The 14,538-nt window shown below is 47.8% G+C and overlaps 1 protein-coding gene across 1 annotated transcript in view; it reads left to right on the top strand.

The window, feature by feature from the left end:
- The window catches only part of LOC147683273 (uncharacterized), a 1,451,334-nt gene that overhangs the window by 472,031 nt on the left and 964,765 nt on the right, over window positions 1–14,538 (top strand). Inside the window, exon 11 of the mRNA XM_086943731.1 lies at window positions 3,956–4,058. Within this exon, the coding sequence (XP_086799857.1) occupies window positions 3,956–4,058 (103 nt within the window). The remainder of the gene's footprint in view (window positions 1–3,955; window positions 4,059–14,538) is intronic.

The raw sequence follows: 14,538 nt of genomic DNA, 5'->3' as shown, positions 1-14,538 counted from the left end.
AGTGTGAAAATTACTGATTTGGACCAGTTGATGGAGATGCCTGAGTGGCATCAAAAGCGAATCACTTCTCAGAGAATTGGCGGAGTATTTATCTGTGGATCACAAATTGGAAGGTCACGTCATCCCCATATAGTGACACCAAAATCCTCCTGGCCATGAAGGATATTTCCCTGTGCGAGTGGTGTTGGTGCCGCCCGGGGACCAGTGCCTCTATGGCTATCACAAAAAGGAGCAGAGACAGGTCTCCTACCATCTTTAACAATGCCTCCCAGCCTTGACCATAAGCCAATACCTTCCTCAACAAAAAACAGTTGCGACATCCGACGCGGTCACCTTCCTGCACAAAAACATTACAAGAAGGTGTTTTCTGCATTCTATGTGTACTGCAGAATGCGGCACACATGGAAAGAGGAAACAATGAAGAGAAATGAAAACAGGGGTGCCTGCGTTAGCACTAGGCTCCAAATTGTGCGCTGGTGCTGGCTGAAAGGACAGGAATCTAGTAATACGGTGCATTCCTGTCCTTCCAAATTGCCTGCTACAGGGCAGCACAGCAGAAAGCCCACAATCATTTTAATGATGTCTTACCAATGGGCACTTGGGCGATAAGTTATCAAAAAAACGTTTTTACTTCTGTGTTATTACAATTAAGATACATTCTTAGACCATACATCATATAGTCAGCCATTGGTAGTCTAGGTATATATAGAAACATATGTCTACAACACGTGAAAACTTATCTTTTTCTTATTTTATTTCTTAAAAACAGATTTGCAAGTGTTCCCAAGCTTCCTGCTTGGTTCTTTTAAAAACATTAGCAGTATAAACGCTATTAGAAAGATAAAACAGTTTTTTACATCAAGATTATTTCATACAGTATGCATAAATCAATCACAACATAATACAACAATAAAAACTTGGTCCTTTTGTCGACTTGTGCGATAAGCCCAGACCATCTCCATTACCATCCTTCTTACATTCAGTCCACATGGCGCTTCCATCTGTATTGTTCCCCTCTGGAGCATGTGGTTACTCTGTGGGTTATATAAGGATGTGCAATTATGCTTAACCCCCCTCTCCCCCCCCCCCCCCCCCCAAGATTCCAAAAAACACTCCATGTCATATGAATTAAACGGTTTGCCATTGTCAGTAATGAGAACTGAGGGAATACCTTCTTCTAACATAATTTGATCTAAGAGGTAAACCATAGCTCTAGTCATGATCTCTTTTATGAATCTGACCACAATCCACTTGGTATGCACATTCACTACTACCATGGCATACCTTGCCTCACCTCTCAGTTCACTCATAGGACTGATGAAATTGAAGCATACAGTATGCCATGGTTTACCAGGGTCCTTTATATGTCCTTAATCTGCTTGTGCTTCAACCTTAACGTGTTTCTCTCCTTCTTACACACAGTGCACCTTTTCACCCACTTGTCCATCTGATCATCCATACTTAACCAACACCACTCAGCACTTAACCTTTTTTTAGCTTTGGTCTGTCCGGGTGATCCCTATGTGCGGTGCTTATCAGCCTATGTCGTAATCCCTGAGGGGGAAAAACTGTTCTCCCCTTATAATCACAGTACCCTCAAATATTGACAGCTCATCCAATATCTTCAAGTAAGGTCTCACTGAGAGTACGTCTGTACTCTCCCGCCTACCACCCAACAAAATCAAGCGTTTCACATCCTTGAGGGTTACATCCAACTCCATTTCTTTCACCCACTCCTGCATGGAAAATTCATGTGCACTGCTTAGGTCAAGAACATCCATTACTGATGCAACTGCATCTTAACTTTCCTTAGCCAAAAAAGCAAGGCTATCCACCACATGCCAATCCAAAGATAATCTCAACAAGCAATCAGCTTGACCATTACGCCACCCCTGTATATATTAAAGCTTGTAGCAATACTCCTGAAGGTGAGCAGCCATCCTTTACAATCTTGTAGATCCTTTTTCTGCACCACTCGGTAGCAATATTTTAACTAAGGGCTTGTAGTCCGTACGCAGAACAAATTTTGAACCACACAGATAAGTTCTTGAATATTCCGCCCCCAGGTCACGCTCGATAACAGAGTAGTTTCTCTCAGAGGTGGTCAATCTTCTGGATGCAAATGCCACTGTTTTTTCCGGCTTACCATGAACTTGTGACTTAATAGCCCCAAAGCTGGTGTCACTCGCATCTACTGTGAGAATGAATTGCAGCCTTGTTTCGAATGCCACAACCATACCCGCACCGCAAATGTCATTTATTTTTACGTAGTTTTATATTGCGCAAACTTGACCCGAAGGTATTGGATATCAGAGCGGTTTACACAAGCACCAGTTGCGTTACATGAGAACACATTCATTTTTGTTAGGCACAGGAAAATTAAGTGATTTGCCCAGAATCACAGGATATTGCAGATTTTTAATCTGTTCAACAATCTTCTGTTTCACCTTACATCACTGGAAAATGACCCCTTTCTTTTGGCATATTCAATGAGGATCAAAAAAGACCTCAACGATCTCTAGCCACAGGCGAAGTTGCAAGTCTTATAGCATCCAAACATTTTTTTGGGGCTTTACCCCTTCAGCTGTGATATTATACCCCAGATATTCCTCCTGATCCACCAGAAATTTACACTTGTCGCATCTGAGGGATAACCCTGCTTTTTTACCCCCCTATGGAGTGCTTGCCTAAGTATCATATTGTGTTGTTCAGTGGTGTCACCAAATATCAAGATGTTATCTTGAACATATAAGATGCTTGGCTTGTCCCTTAACACCTCACTCATGATGCTTTGAAACAAACTTGCTGCTGAACACAACCCGAAAGGCATCCTGGTAAATTGAAAAGAATCCTCCATAGTAATGAAGGCAGTAAGGGGCTATGAGTCATCATGTAACTTAATCTGATGATGAGCATTTCTCAAATCTAGGTTAGAAAAATACTTCCCACCCCGCAGGGCCAAAATTAGTTCATTTATATTGGGCAATGGATAGATATCCACCACCACATTCTCATTAGGGGATCTAAAATCCACCCAAAATCTGTATTTGCCATCCAACTTCTCTGTAAATACCACTGAAGATATCCATCTAGATGTCTCCCCTGGTTTGATAACCCCTGTTGAAATAATTTCCTCTAACATCTCTAATATGCTGACATTCCTTGCCTAAATTGTTGAAAACTAGAGCCTTTTGGCGTGCTGCAGTGAATTTCACTCCCAATCCAAGGCTCCAATGTAGGTTTCAAACATTCTCAACCAGTCCTCCCATTGTAGGGATAATGGACCTGGGACCGGTACAAATATTGGTGATGAAACAATTGAACTCTGAGGCTGCATATTGAGAAGATACTGTATAGTGGTTAACTACAAAACTCCACGAAATCTCAATAGTTATTGTGGTGTGAAAATCACTGATAAGCTTTGTAAAGTGTAACACAAAACAATTCGAAACACATGTGAATAGTGAAGTGGTATGGTGTGATAATGAACCTGAGGATGTGCACGTTACCGACACACTGCTGAGGTGTGTGCACAACCGTGAAGCACACTGCATAACAATATGAAGCATCCAAGTAATGGTGTGCGGATCACGGATTAGTTATGGCAGTTAAGCAATGAACTTGGCAGTGAGCGCTGGTAGCTTCAGGAAATGTGTCACGCAATTCAAGCAAATGATAATGGTGTGCTTGTCACCGAACACAGCCATGTACACGCTTAAAGCCTCAAAAAAAGATGGGTGGCTCACTTAACTTCTTGGTGTAGCTCACGTGAGGGGTTAGACACAGTTCCATCCTTGCGCAATGTTCATGTGATGCAGCTGGTGATGAGCTACCCATACTGCTCATGTGTGAATTTTAGTTTTTTGATCCAGTACTTTCACTTTATTTTTACAGCTACGTTATTTAAATAGCATTTTAACATTTTACGGTTGTCTTGTGTTTTTTCTTCCTACAGGTTGCACCTTTGATGTCTATATTGGTTTGCCGAATGAAGGAAACACCTGCTTCCTCAATACCTTGCTGCAGTGCTTATTTCTGACACCTGAATTTAGAGACAAGTAAGAATAAACTTGTGATCTATAACGTTTGGTTCGAGGCATATGAGCTGCAGATTGCACACTATGCATAGATTGCCACCTAGTGTTGGGCCTGGATGTGTGCAGTTTGTTTTGTTGTAGAAAAGTCTTTGGAAGTCACGGGACAGGTGACTCCTCCTTTGGATGATACTGCGCATGAGCATCTGCTCCATCCCCAAAATGTTTTTTTCCACCACCAGGCTCGGATGTGTTTCCAGCGCTCCGTGTTGGAACCGAGTTCTTTCGGTGCGCAATCCTCACCAACTTTCAGAAAATAAGTTTTTTGGTTTTTTTAAAAAAATTTTGAAAACCTTTTTTGCACAAAGTCATAAAACAAATACGGGCCTACAACCATCCGGCCGGCCTCGACAACGTTTGGAGCACAGCAGCAATCAATACGGCACCACAGTAGTTGCACAAACTAGTTACAATCGACTTGAGTTACACTGGAGAGGTACATACTACCGGGGAGCAGGAGAATTGAAGGTTTATTTTAAAAGTTTTTTATGAAGAATAATAACTGTAGTGACCAGAAAGGATCAAGGACCAAACATACCAACCAGACCTAAAGTGGTCAACGCGTAGCACAGAGATACAGCAAGCATGGAGACAACATCAAAATGGCGGCACCAAAACAGTACATAAGGATTGACAATCGCAGAGTTCGTTGTGCGCCAATTGCTACCCACCCCCTTATAACTAGCGCCATTGACCCAAGGAAAAAGGGGGAAAGAAAAGAATGCAGAAAGAAGAAAAATAAGGCCCATAGAAACCAAAACGGACAAAATAATATCCCCCCCCTACCCCCCACCCTACACGCATGCAGAGGCTACGGCCTACCCCCCCCTAGCAGTGTGTCTGTCACCCCAAAAGAGTACCCGAAATAAAGAAGAGAGAAAAGAAGAGAAAAAGGAAACATGTATTACCAGAGGAGGGCCCACCGTATGCACCCAAAACAGCCTCACGATGATTATCGGCCACCTCACCCCCGACCCCTAATCGAATCCCAGCCAACGTCCAGCCGCCCCGTCTATCCATCACAGTCTTGGTAATGCAAGCAACGGCAAGTAGGAAGGGGAAAAACAGAGTCAACCTTGTCCCTTACGATCCAGCGTGCCAGTGAGGTACAGAAGCGAAGGAGCCACACTGAACAGGAGAAGCCGCCAGAACGACCTCGGCGAGTCAAAGCACCGTCCACCACCATACATCCGACTCAGGGCAGTGCGATCCATAAAGGTACAGTACAGGCAAGCACAAAGCAGCAGTTCTCCGAAGGTAGTCAATCTAAGCATAAGCAGCATGCCCAGAAGAAGAGTACCAGCCTCACCAATAAATCCCGGTGGAGGTAGCAAACATGGCGTCCAAGAGCTAACCCCAAGCAGCAGTACAGGTGAAGGACTCACATTTTTCTCCATTACCGTGACCGGCAGTGGCGAGATGACGATCGGCTCTATCACCCTCAGCGCCTCACCGCATCCCTGAAGAGGCAGATAGCAACATTTGAGCCCAGGGTGTGGCGAAGCGCCCCGCACGTAAACGCCAGCTCGGCCAGTCGAGGAAAGCGGAGGCAAAAGGTCATCCAATCGGCCCTCCAGGTCCCGGGCATTGCAACCCAAGGCATCCCGCAAGCCGGCCACAGCCCTCATTACATCGCCGATATTCAAGGGCGCCTCGGGAGAGGATGGTTCTGCAGTCCCCAGCACACAGGGCTCCAGAAAATAAGTTTTGAACGCTTTTTCACTCAACGCTATTCTTCAACATTGAATACTTCGATTCCGGTTGTTGTCGACGGCCTTCGGGCCTAGCTAGGCCTCAACTTCAGCTCATGGAAAGGATGCCATTCAAGAGGTGTCCTCAATGTCGGTCGAAGTTTCCCCACGCCGACCTTCATGAGGTGTGTAACCTTTGCCTTTCCCCAGAGCACGAGGCCAAAGACTGTTCCGCTTGTGCATCTTTCCGCTCCAAAAAGACTATGCAGGACCGGAAAGCGAGAAGAACAATGGCTCGATCTTCAACTTCCATTCCGGTTGACATCTTTGAGGAAGGCGTCAACGTCCCAGAACAACACGACGTCGACAGCGGTTCCGAAGAAGAAGAAGAAGTAGATTCGTAAGTCGAGGACATTACTCCAGCGCAGCGGGTCGTAAGTAAGACCGTCGACCCCAACCCTTCCTCGATACACCCAAAGAAGGGCCCGGTCACACCCTCGCTCTCGGGCTCGGGTGCAAACCGACACTCCACTTCTACTGCCCCACCTTCGGGCCCGGCTAAGAAGCTGATTAAGCCTTCAGGCAACTCGGGCTCGAGTCAGCCTTCGCATGGTGCCGGCGCCAATTTACCAGCACCGAAAAAGACATCGACACCGGCTACTCCGACGTCCAAACCATCGGCTCCGAAACCCACTACTCCTTCGGCACCGAAACCCAAGTCGGAACCAAGCAAAGCCGCTTCGGATTCCAAAAAAACAGCGGAACCGAAAAAACCATCGGATCCAAAGAAAACGTTGGATCCAAAAACAATACCGGAACCGAAAAAACTTTCGGAACCGAAAATACCTTCGGAGCCGTAAAAAGCTTCGGAACCAAAAAAGACTCCTGCTTCCCCGATAAAGGACATTGTCAAAAAACAAGGCTCTTTGGTGCTGGAACCTTCCTCGTCACCAAAAGATCGGACTCCAGCAGAAGACTTATCTTATCTACACCCTGCTCAAAAGACTCTAGCTAGAGACCCAATCATGGGACAGTTGATTTTGGCCTCAAAGAAGCGACCACTGAACAAACCAGCTCCAGCTCCGCATGCAAAGAAGAAGGACATGGCTACCTCGCCTTCAAGACTGTCTTCCCCTTCTTCTCCACCTATGCCATCACCACATGCTCCCATACCACAGCATTCCCCAACATCCTCTATAGTACCAGAGATGACAACAGGGATGATAGCTCTGATGATATGGGGGGTAACATGCCTGATCCAGCCACGCCTACAGGATCACCTGACCCATGGGATGATTATACCACTGCAGATAGCCCAAATGTCCCTCAGTATGACTTATACCCCTCAAGGCCTTCTCCACCAGAAGACACTATAGGGTTTAACGAGTTAATACACAGGGCTGCGCAATATCATGGGGTAGACATACATACAGACCCTGTAGAGGAAGACTTCATGATGGATACCTTTGATAATGCACAAAGGTCCTCATCCATTTTACCAATGCTTAAGGGAGTGATTATATCCCAACAGGTAATATTCGTAAGACAATTATTCTTGTATGCACGAAGCATTGCACGAACATGAAAGAAGGAGACACTTATTCAAATAACATGTATATTACACTTATTCTTGTATTTTGGTATTTAAGAGAGGGCAAGGTCATATTCAAACAATTAGGGCAACACAAAATGGAAAAAATTCATATGACAACCGGAAATAGACTTGGTGCTCAAATATATACAGGCGGTCTGTGGCAACACAAGTTGCAGGGTGGACAGTGTGAACGGCGCAATGTGAACGAGGTGAAAATATTATACAGTGAGTGGCTCAGTATGTGACATAGTTATAGTGACTTTGCAGCACAATTCACAATTTCAATAGAGCCACGTTGGAGAGTGCGCCTGTAGTTGCGCTGTAGGGTCGACGACGTTTCGGTCCTTAATCTAGACCCCAGGCTGCAGTAATGGTATGTCTTTCACTAGAGATTACCATTACTGCAGCCTGCGGTCTAGATCCCGTTATTGAACATTACAAATGCCAAAACTGCAGCGTTTGCGAACTCACGTTGAACACTAAGGATTTCATCAATAAAGAACGAACATACAAACTAAAGAGCCATACCAATTGAAGAACACAGAACGTGATCTACGCAATCAGATGCCCCTGTGACCTCATCTACATCGGGCAAACGACTCAGATGATCAAGCAACGCATCATCCAACATAGGAGCAGAATCAATTGCAAAGTGATAATGGTACCACTGGTCTCCCATTTTCTTGAACTGGGACACCGCGACACGTACATCAGATGGCAAGTTATTGAAAAGCCAACACTCCCGCTCGGGGAGGTGATATCAAAATTCTCTTGAACAAAGCAGAATGCAAGTGGATGACTCTCTGTAACTCTGTCACTTCTGGCCTGAACACTCTAGATGAGTGGAACAATACAGTCACCACATAGCCATTGTGCTCCGCATTCCCACTTACACCTTATATGACCGCTTTTTACACCAATTACTGTCGCTATCCCTGAAAAAAAAACTGACATCACCCACTGCCTCCCCTCCAGAAGGCCGTATCTGCCGGCCTTACAATTGGCTAATACACCGTACTATGTTTGAAACTTCTCTCCTAATGCTGTGATCATTACCAGTTACCTATGGCCTTCTGTATTCACTGCTCTACTATTTGTCACATTATCCAAGTATGTTTTTTGAAATGGTTACTACTCGGGCTTGTTCAATCATTAAATGCCAAATGTCATTATTTAAATGTGATGTGCCACTTTAATTTCACTCCTCCCTATGTACTCCTCCTTCATCTGTCTCGGCCCGCCTCCTCCGCCCCCTGTACGTCCCCTTTCCGCACCCGGCCACGCGCCCGCCAATCAGTACTTCACGTTCCGTCTGCCCCGTGATCACTGAACGCGGAAGTCACTTCCAGCTTGACTCTCGGCTTGCCACACCGTTCGGATTCACTCCAGCCCACGATCGCAACTGATCCAGGTAGGACCTATTGCCCGCTGCTCACGCTCAGCTTTCCAGGCTTTCCAGCACACACCTCCCGTGACACGGCTCCCTTACCCTTCTAGGTCCCGCCAGCCATACCAGATCGACTGCTACCGATCCACAGAGACGCCCCAGGCGCTCCGTTCTACAAGTGTATTCCAGGTAACGAGCCCTGTCCCCCGCACTGCCCGCCCACCCACGCCACTATCTCACTGCATTTTTTCGCTAACCCCAGAGTCGTTTTTTCCTGCAGTACCTCTGGGATCAGACACCAGTACCCTTCTCATGATCGTATCCATCGGACCAATCCGCTTTACCCCTTCCAGGTATGAGCAATTGCTTGCATCCCTTTCCCCACGCACTCCGTCCCTAGTCACTTCCCGCAGGGGTTTTCCTTATCGGACCCTATCGCCCGGACCCGGCTTGCCTCCAACCTTCACTGACCGGTCCAATTTAGCCTCATCTACACCCCCGCACTCGCTCCCCTGTACCAGTACGCCGCGGAGCAGATACGCGCCACGTCTACATGCGCACTCCCGTTGTTCCCATTTTACCTGATCCCAGTCTCCTGGGACCTAACCACAATGGGCTTAGGGACAGATAGTCTCACCCATTGAGCACACCGCACTTATACTTCCCCTACACGGCCCATCGGTCCCTCCAGACACACTCATCGTTACATCCATCCCACTGTCCATCCACTGCCCGGCAGCCCACCGGCCAATTACTTTCCGGCTGCCCATCTGTTCACCCTCCGGTACCTGCACACGCCAGACCCTTGCTATCTTCCACTCCGCTAGACTGCTCCCTCTCTAGTCACTTTGGATCCGGTCCGTCATATTCCATTCCGCAGTTGATAGTGCCACCACCCGCCTTGCTCCCCCTCAGGGGCCCTGCTAATGTTAGCCTTAGCCCGCGGGGTTCCACCACACGGCTCCTTCTCTGCCACGCTAGAGGCGCGCTCCGGTCCCTGCTTGTCATCCCCCAAATCCTGGGTCCCCGGGCATGGACCCTGTCTGTAAGCTCCCTACCACCTCTGTTCTTGGCACTCTCGGCCTACCTTGTTCTTCTCTCCCTTCCCTTCGCTACCCTTATCTATCCCTCTCACCCCACAGCATTGCAATTGAGACAACCATGTCCTGAAGATGGTCCCAAATGATTCAATCAATCAATCAATCAATCAATCAAAGCATTTATATAGCGCACTACTCACCCGGAGGGTCTCAAGGCGCTAGGGGAGGGGGGGTCCGCTACTGCTCGAACAGCCAGGTCTTGAGTTGCTTCCTGAAGGCAAGGTGGTCCTGGGTCAGGCGGAGGTGGGTCGGGAGGGAGTTCCAAGTCTTGGCGGCCAGGTAGGAGAAGGACCTTCCTCCTGTGGTGGCTCTTCGGGTGCGGGGGACGGCGGCGAGGGCGTGGCCGGTCGATCGAAGTTGGTGTGTGGGAGCGTAGAAGTTGAGGCGGCTGTTGAGGTATCCTGGGCCTTGGTTGTGTAGGGCTTTGTGTGCGTGGGTGAGGAGACGGAAGGTGATTCTCTTGTTGACCGGGAGCCAGTGCAGATCTCTCAGGTGTCCGGAGATGTGGCTGCGACGGGGGATGTCCAGGATGAGTCGTGCTGAGGCGTTCTGAATCCGCTGGAGTCTCTTCTGGAGTTTGGCAGTGGTTCCGGCGTAGAGGGAGTTGCCGTAGTCCAGACGGCTGGTGACGAGGGCCTGGGTGACCGTCTTCCTGGTCTCGGTGGGGATCCACCGGAAGATCTTACGTAGCATGCGCAGGATGTTGAAGCACAACGAGGAGACGGCGTTGACTTGTCTAGTCATGGAGAGGGAGGAGTCCAGGATGAAGCCTAGGTTGCGTGCGTGGTCTGTTGGTTTGGGTGCGCTGCCCAGGGCGGGGGACCACCAGGAGTCGTCCCAGGCGGAGGGTGAAGATCCCAGGATGAGGACTTCCGTCTTGTCCGAGTTCAGTTTCAGGCGGCTGCTCATCATCCACTTGGCTACGTCTGTCATCCCTTCGTGTAGGTTGGCTCTGGCAGTGGCGGGGTCGTTGGTGAGGGAGAGGATCAGCTGGGTGTTGTCGGCGTAGGAGATGATGTTGAGGTTGTGTTGGCGTGCGATGGCTGCGAGGGGGCTCATGTAGACGTTGAAGAGGGTTGGGCTGAGCGAGGAGCCTTGAGGAACGCCGCAGATTACTTCGGTGGCTTCTGATCTGAACGGGGGGAGGCGGACTCTCTGTGTCCTTCCGGCGAGGAACGAGATGATCCATTCCAGTGCCTTCTCCTGGATTCCGACGTTGCTGAGGCGCTGCACTAGGGTACGGTGGCAGACAGTGTCGAAGGCCGCGGAGAGGTCTAGGAGGATGAGGGCCGCTGTTTCTTCGTTGTCGAGCAGGGCTCGGATGTCATCGGTGGCTGCGACCAGGGCGGTCTCGGTGCTGTGGTTGGCCCGGAAGCCAGACTGCGAGAGGTCGAGGGATCCGTTTGTCTCGAGGAAGGTGGCCAGCTGCTTGTTGACGGTCTTCTCGATGACTTTTGCCGGAAACGGGGCAGCGAGATGGGGCGGTAGTTCTTGAGGTCGGTGGGGTCGGCTGATGGCTTCTTTAGTAGAGCGCTGAGTTCGGCGTGCTTCCAGCTCTCCGGGAAGGTAGCGGTGTCGAAGGAGGTCAAATGATTAAGGACCGAAACGTTGTCGACCCTACAGCGCAACTACAGGCGCACTCTCAAACGTGGATCTATTGAAATTGTGAATTGAGTAGCAAAGTCACTATAACTATGTCACATACTGAGCCACTCACTGTATAATATTTTCACCTCGTTCACATTGCGCCGTTCACGCTGTCCACCCTGCAACTTGTGTTGCCACAGACCACCTGTATATATTTGAGCACCAAGTCTATTTCCGGTTGTCATATGATTTTTTTCAATTTTGTGCCGCCCTAATTGTTTGAATATGATCTTGCCCTCTCTTAAATACCAAAATACAAGAATAAGTGCAATATATACGTTATTTGAATAAGTGTCTCCTTCTTTCATGTTCGTGTAATGCTTCGTGCATACAAGAATAATTGTCTTACGAATATTACCTGTTGTGAAATTGTATTTCTTTACACCTTTGAAACCTAATCCCGACCAGGTTTATGGGTCACACTCCTGTTATCTCTTATAAGGGAGTGATTAAGTATGCTTCTGAAGTCTTCAAAGACCCAGTCAGAACTCGGGTCATTAACCCTCGTATAGAAAAGAAATATAAAGCTGCCCCTTCAGACCCGGTATATATTAAAGAGCCGGTATCATTAGACTCACTAGTAGTTTCCAACGCACGCAAGAGAGCAAACTCGCAAACATCAGGTGATGCTGCACCACCAGATAAAGAGTCTAAGTTACTTGACGCATCAGGGAAAAGAACTGCGTCTCAAGCAGCAAAAATGTGGCGTATCGCCAACACACAGGCATTGTTAGCCAGATATGATAGGGCACATTATGACAAGTTAGAGTCACTAATGAGACAATTCCCTGACAGGTACAAGGATAGAGCAAACAAACTCATCCAAGAGGGTAAAAGCATTACAATCACCTCCATTAGGTGTGCCCTTGATGCAGCAGATACTGCCTCTAGGGCAGTTAACACCAGCATTTTACTACGCAGACACGCCTGGCTACGTATATCAGGATTCAAACCTGAGGTACAAAGTGCCATTCTTAATCAACCTTTTGATGAGCAACACCTATTCGGACCCAATGTGGATGTATCTCTTGAAAAACGTAAGAAAGATACAGACACCGCCAAATCTATGGGAGCTCTGCAGTCGCAGGCTCCCAGACGTTCATTTTGTCGCTCATCCTATAGAGGGGCCACTAGAGGATATTCCTCAGACACAGCTTCTACCTCATACAAAGCCCCCACACAGTCCACTTACGGCAAGGGCTACCAAAATTGTGGGTACAGGGGTAACAATAACAAAGGCAGAAGTAAAAATAACTACTCCCGCTCTGCCTCTACCCTGGCTCAATGACTCCCTTCCCCTTCCCCATTCCCCGTCCCATTCCACTCCTGTCGGGGAAAGACTCCAACAATACCTGCCAGCCTGGGAAAACATCACATCAGACAGGTGGGTGTTACAAATAATTCAATCAGGTTACTGTCTGGAACTAACGTCTACCCCCCAAACATACCACCCAGGCAGCGTCCAATGTCACAGGAACATTTAACATTGCTCAGACAGGAGGTAATATATCTCCTGCAGAAAATTGCAATAGAGATAGTTCCAGAGCATCAGAAAAACAAAGGAGTATACTCACTATAATTCCTAATACTAAAAAAGGACGGATCTCTAAGACCCATCCTAGACCTCATACCTCTAAACATTTACATACAGTCGGACCATTTCCATATGGTCCTTCCACTACTGGTACTAAACGACTTCCTTGTCACTCTAGATCTCAAGGACGCCTACTTCCATATTCCCATCCACACAGCGCACAGAAAATATCTCACATTTGTGCTAGACGGGCAGCACTACCAGTTCAAAGTGCTCCCATTCGGAGTCACAACAGCACCAAGGGTGTTTACCAAATGCCTAGCGGTAGTAGCAGCACACTTAAGAAGACAACATATTCATGTCTTCCCATATCTGGACGACTGGCTCATAAAAGCCACCTCATACAGCCAGTGTGTACAACACACTCAAGCTACCATTCAACTACTTCACGACCTGGGATTCACAGTAAATCACACCAAGTCGCATCTACAACCCTCACACATACAACAGTATCTCAGCGCTACAATAAACACCCAACTAACACTAGCTTATCCCTCTCCAGCCAGGATAACAAGTGTACAAACTCTCTTAACAAAATTCCAACCGCAACACTCGCTACCAGCTCCAGTGTTCATGCAGCTCATAGGAATGATGGCATCTTGCATATTTGTAGTACCTCACGCAAGATCGTAAATGCGCCCACTTCAAGAGTGCCTAGCATGCCAATGGAACCAGGCTCACGGTCAACTGGCAGACCTAGTGTTGGTAGATGGTCGGACTCATCATTCTCTGCAATGGTGGAACACCAAAAATCTTTCCAAAGGGCGACCGTTTCTAGAACCAGTTCCTCAAATTGTTATGACAGCGAACGCATCACACTCCGGCTGGGGAGCCCACCTACTGCATCACACCATGCAAGGCAGATGGACACCGCAACAAAAGCTACTCCACATCAATCACCTAGAGTTGCTAGCTGTGTTTCTAGCCCTAAAAGCTTTTCAAACTCAAGTGTCAGGCAAAGCTGTCTTAGTCCGCACGGACAATATGACAGCTATGTACTACATAAACAAACAAGGAGGGACACACACTCTGCAGCTCTCTCAGTTAGCACAGCAGATATGCAGATGGGCTATACCACTAAAGATCTTCCTTTTAGCCCAACACGTCCCAGGAGTACAAAACACTATGGCAGATCTGCTAAGTCGACAAACACAGCAGATCCATGAGTGGGAACTTCATCCACAAGTTCTTCATCCGTTCTTTCAAATTTGGGGACAACCTCAAATAGACCTCTTTGCCACCCCACGAAAACGCAAAATGCCCAAACTTTGCCGCCAGATACCCACACCCATTGTCCAAAGGCAATGCGATATGGCTGAACTGGTCAAAACTATTTGCGTACGCTTTTCCTCCTCTCCCACTACTTCCGTTAGTGGTATGCAAACTACAGCAACATTCCCTGACGCTCATCCTGGTCGCTCCAACTTGGGC

This window comes from Lissotriton vulgaris, chromosome 11 (assembly GCF_964263255.1).
Source record: "Lissotriton vulgaris chromosome 11, aLisVul1.2, whole genome shotgun sequence".
NCBI classification, from domain to species: Eukaryota; Metazoa; Chordata; class Amphibia; order Caudata; family Salamandridae; genus Lissotriton; species Lissotriton vulgaris.
Note: the sequence above shows the minus strand (reverse complement) of the source record. Positions and strands in the feature narration are given on the sequence as shown.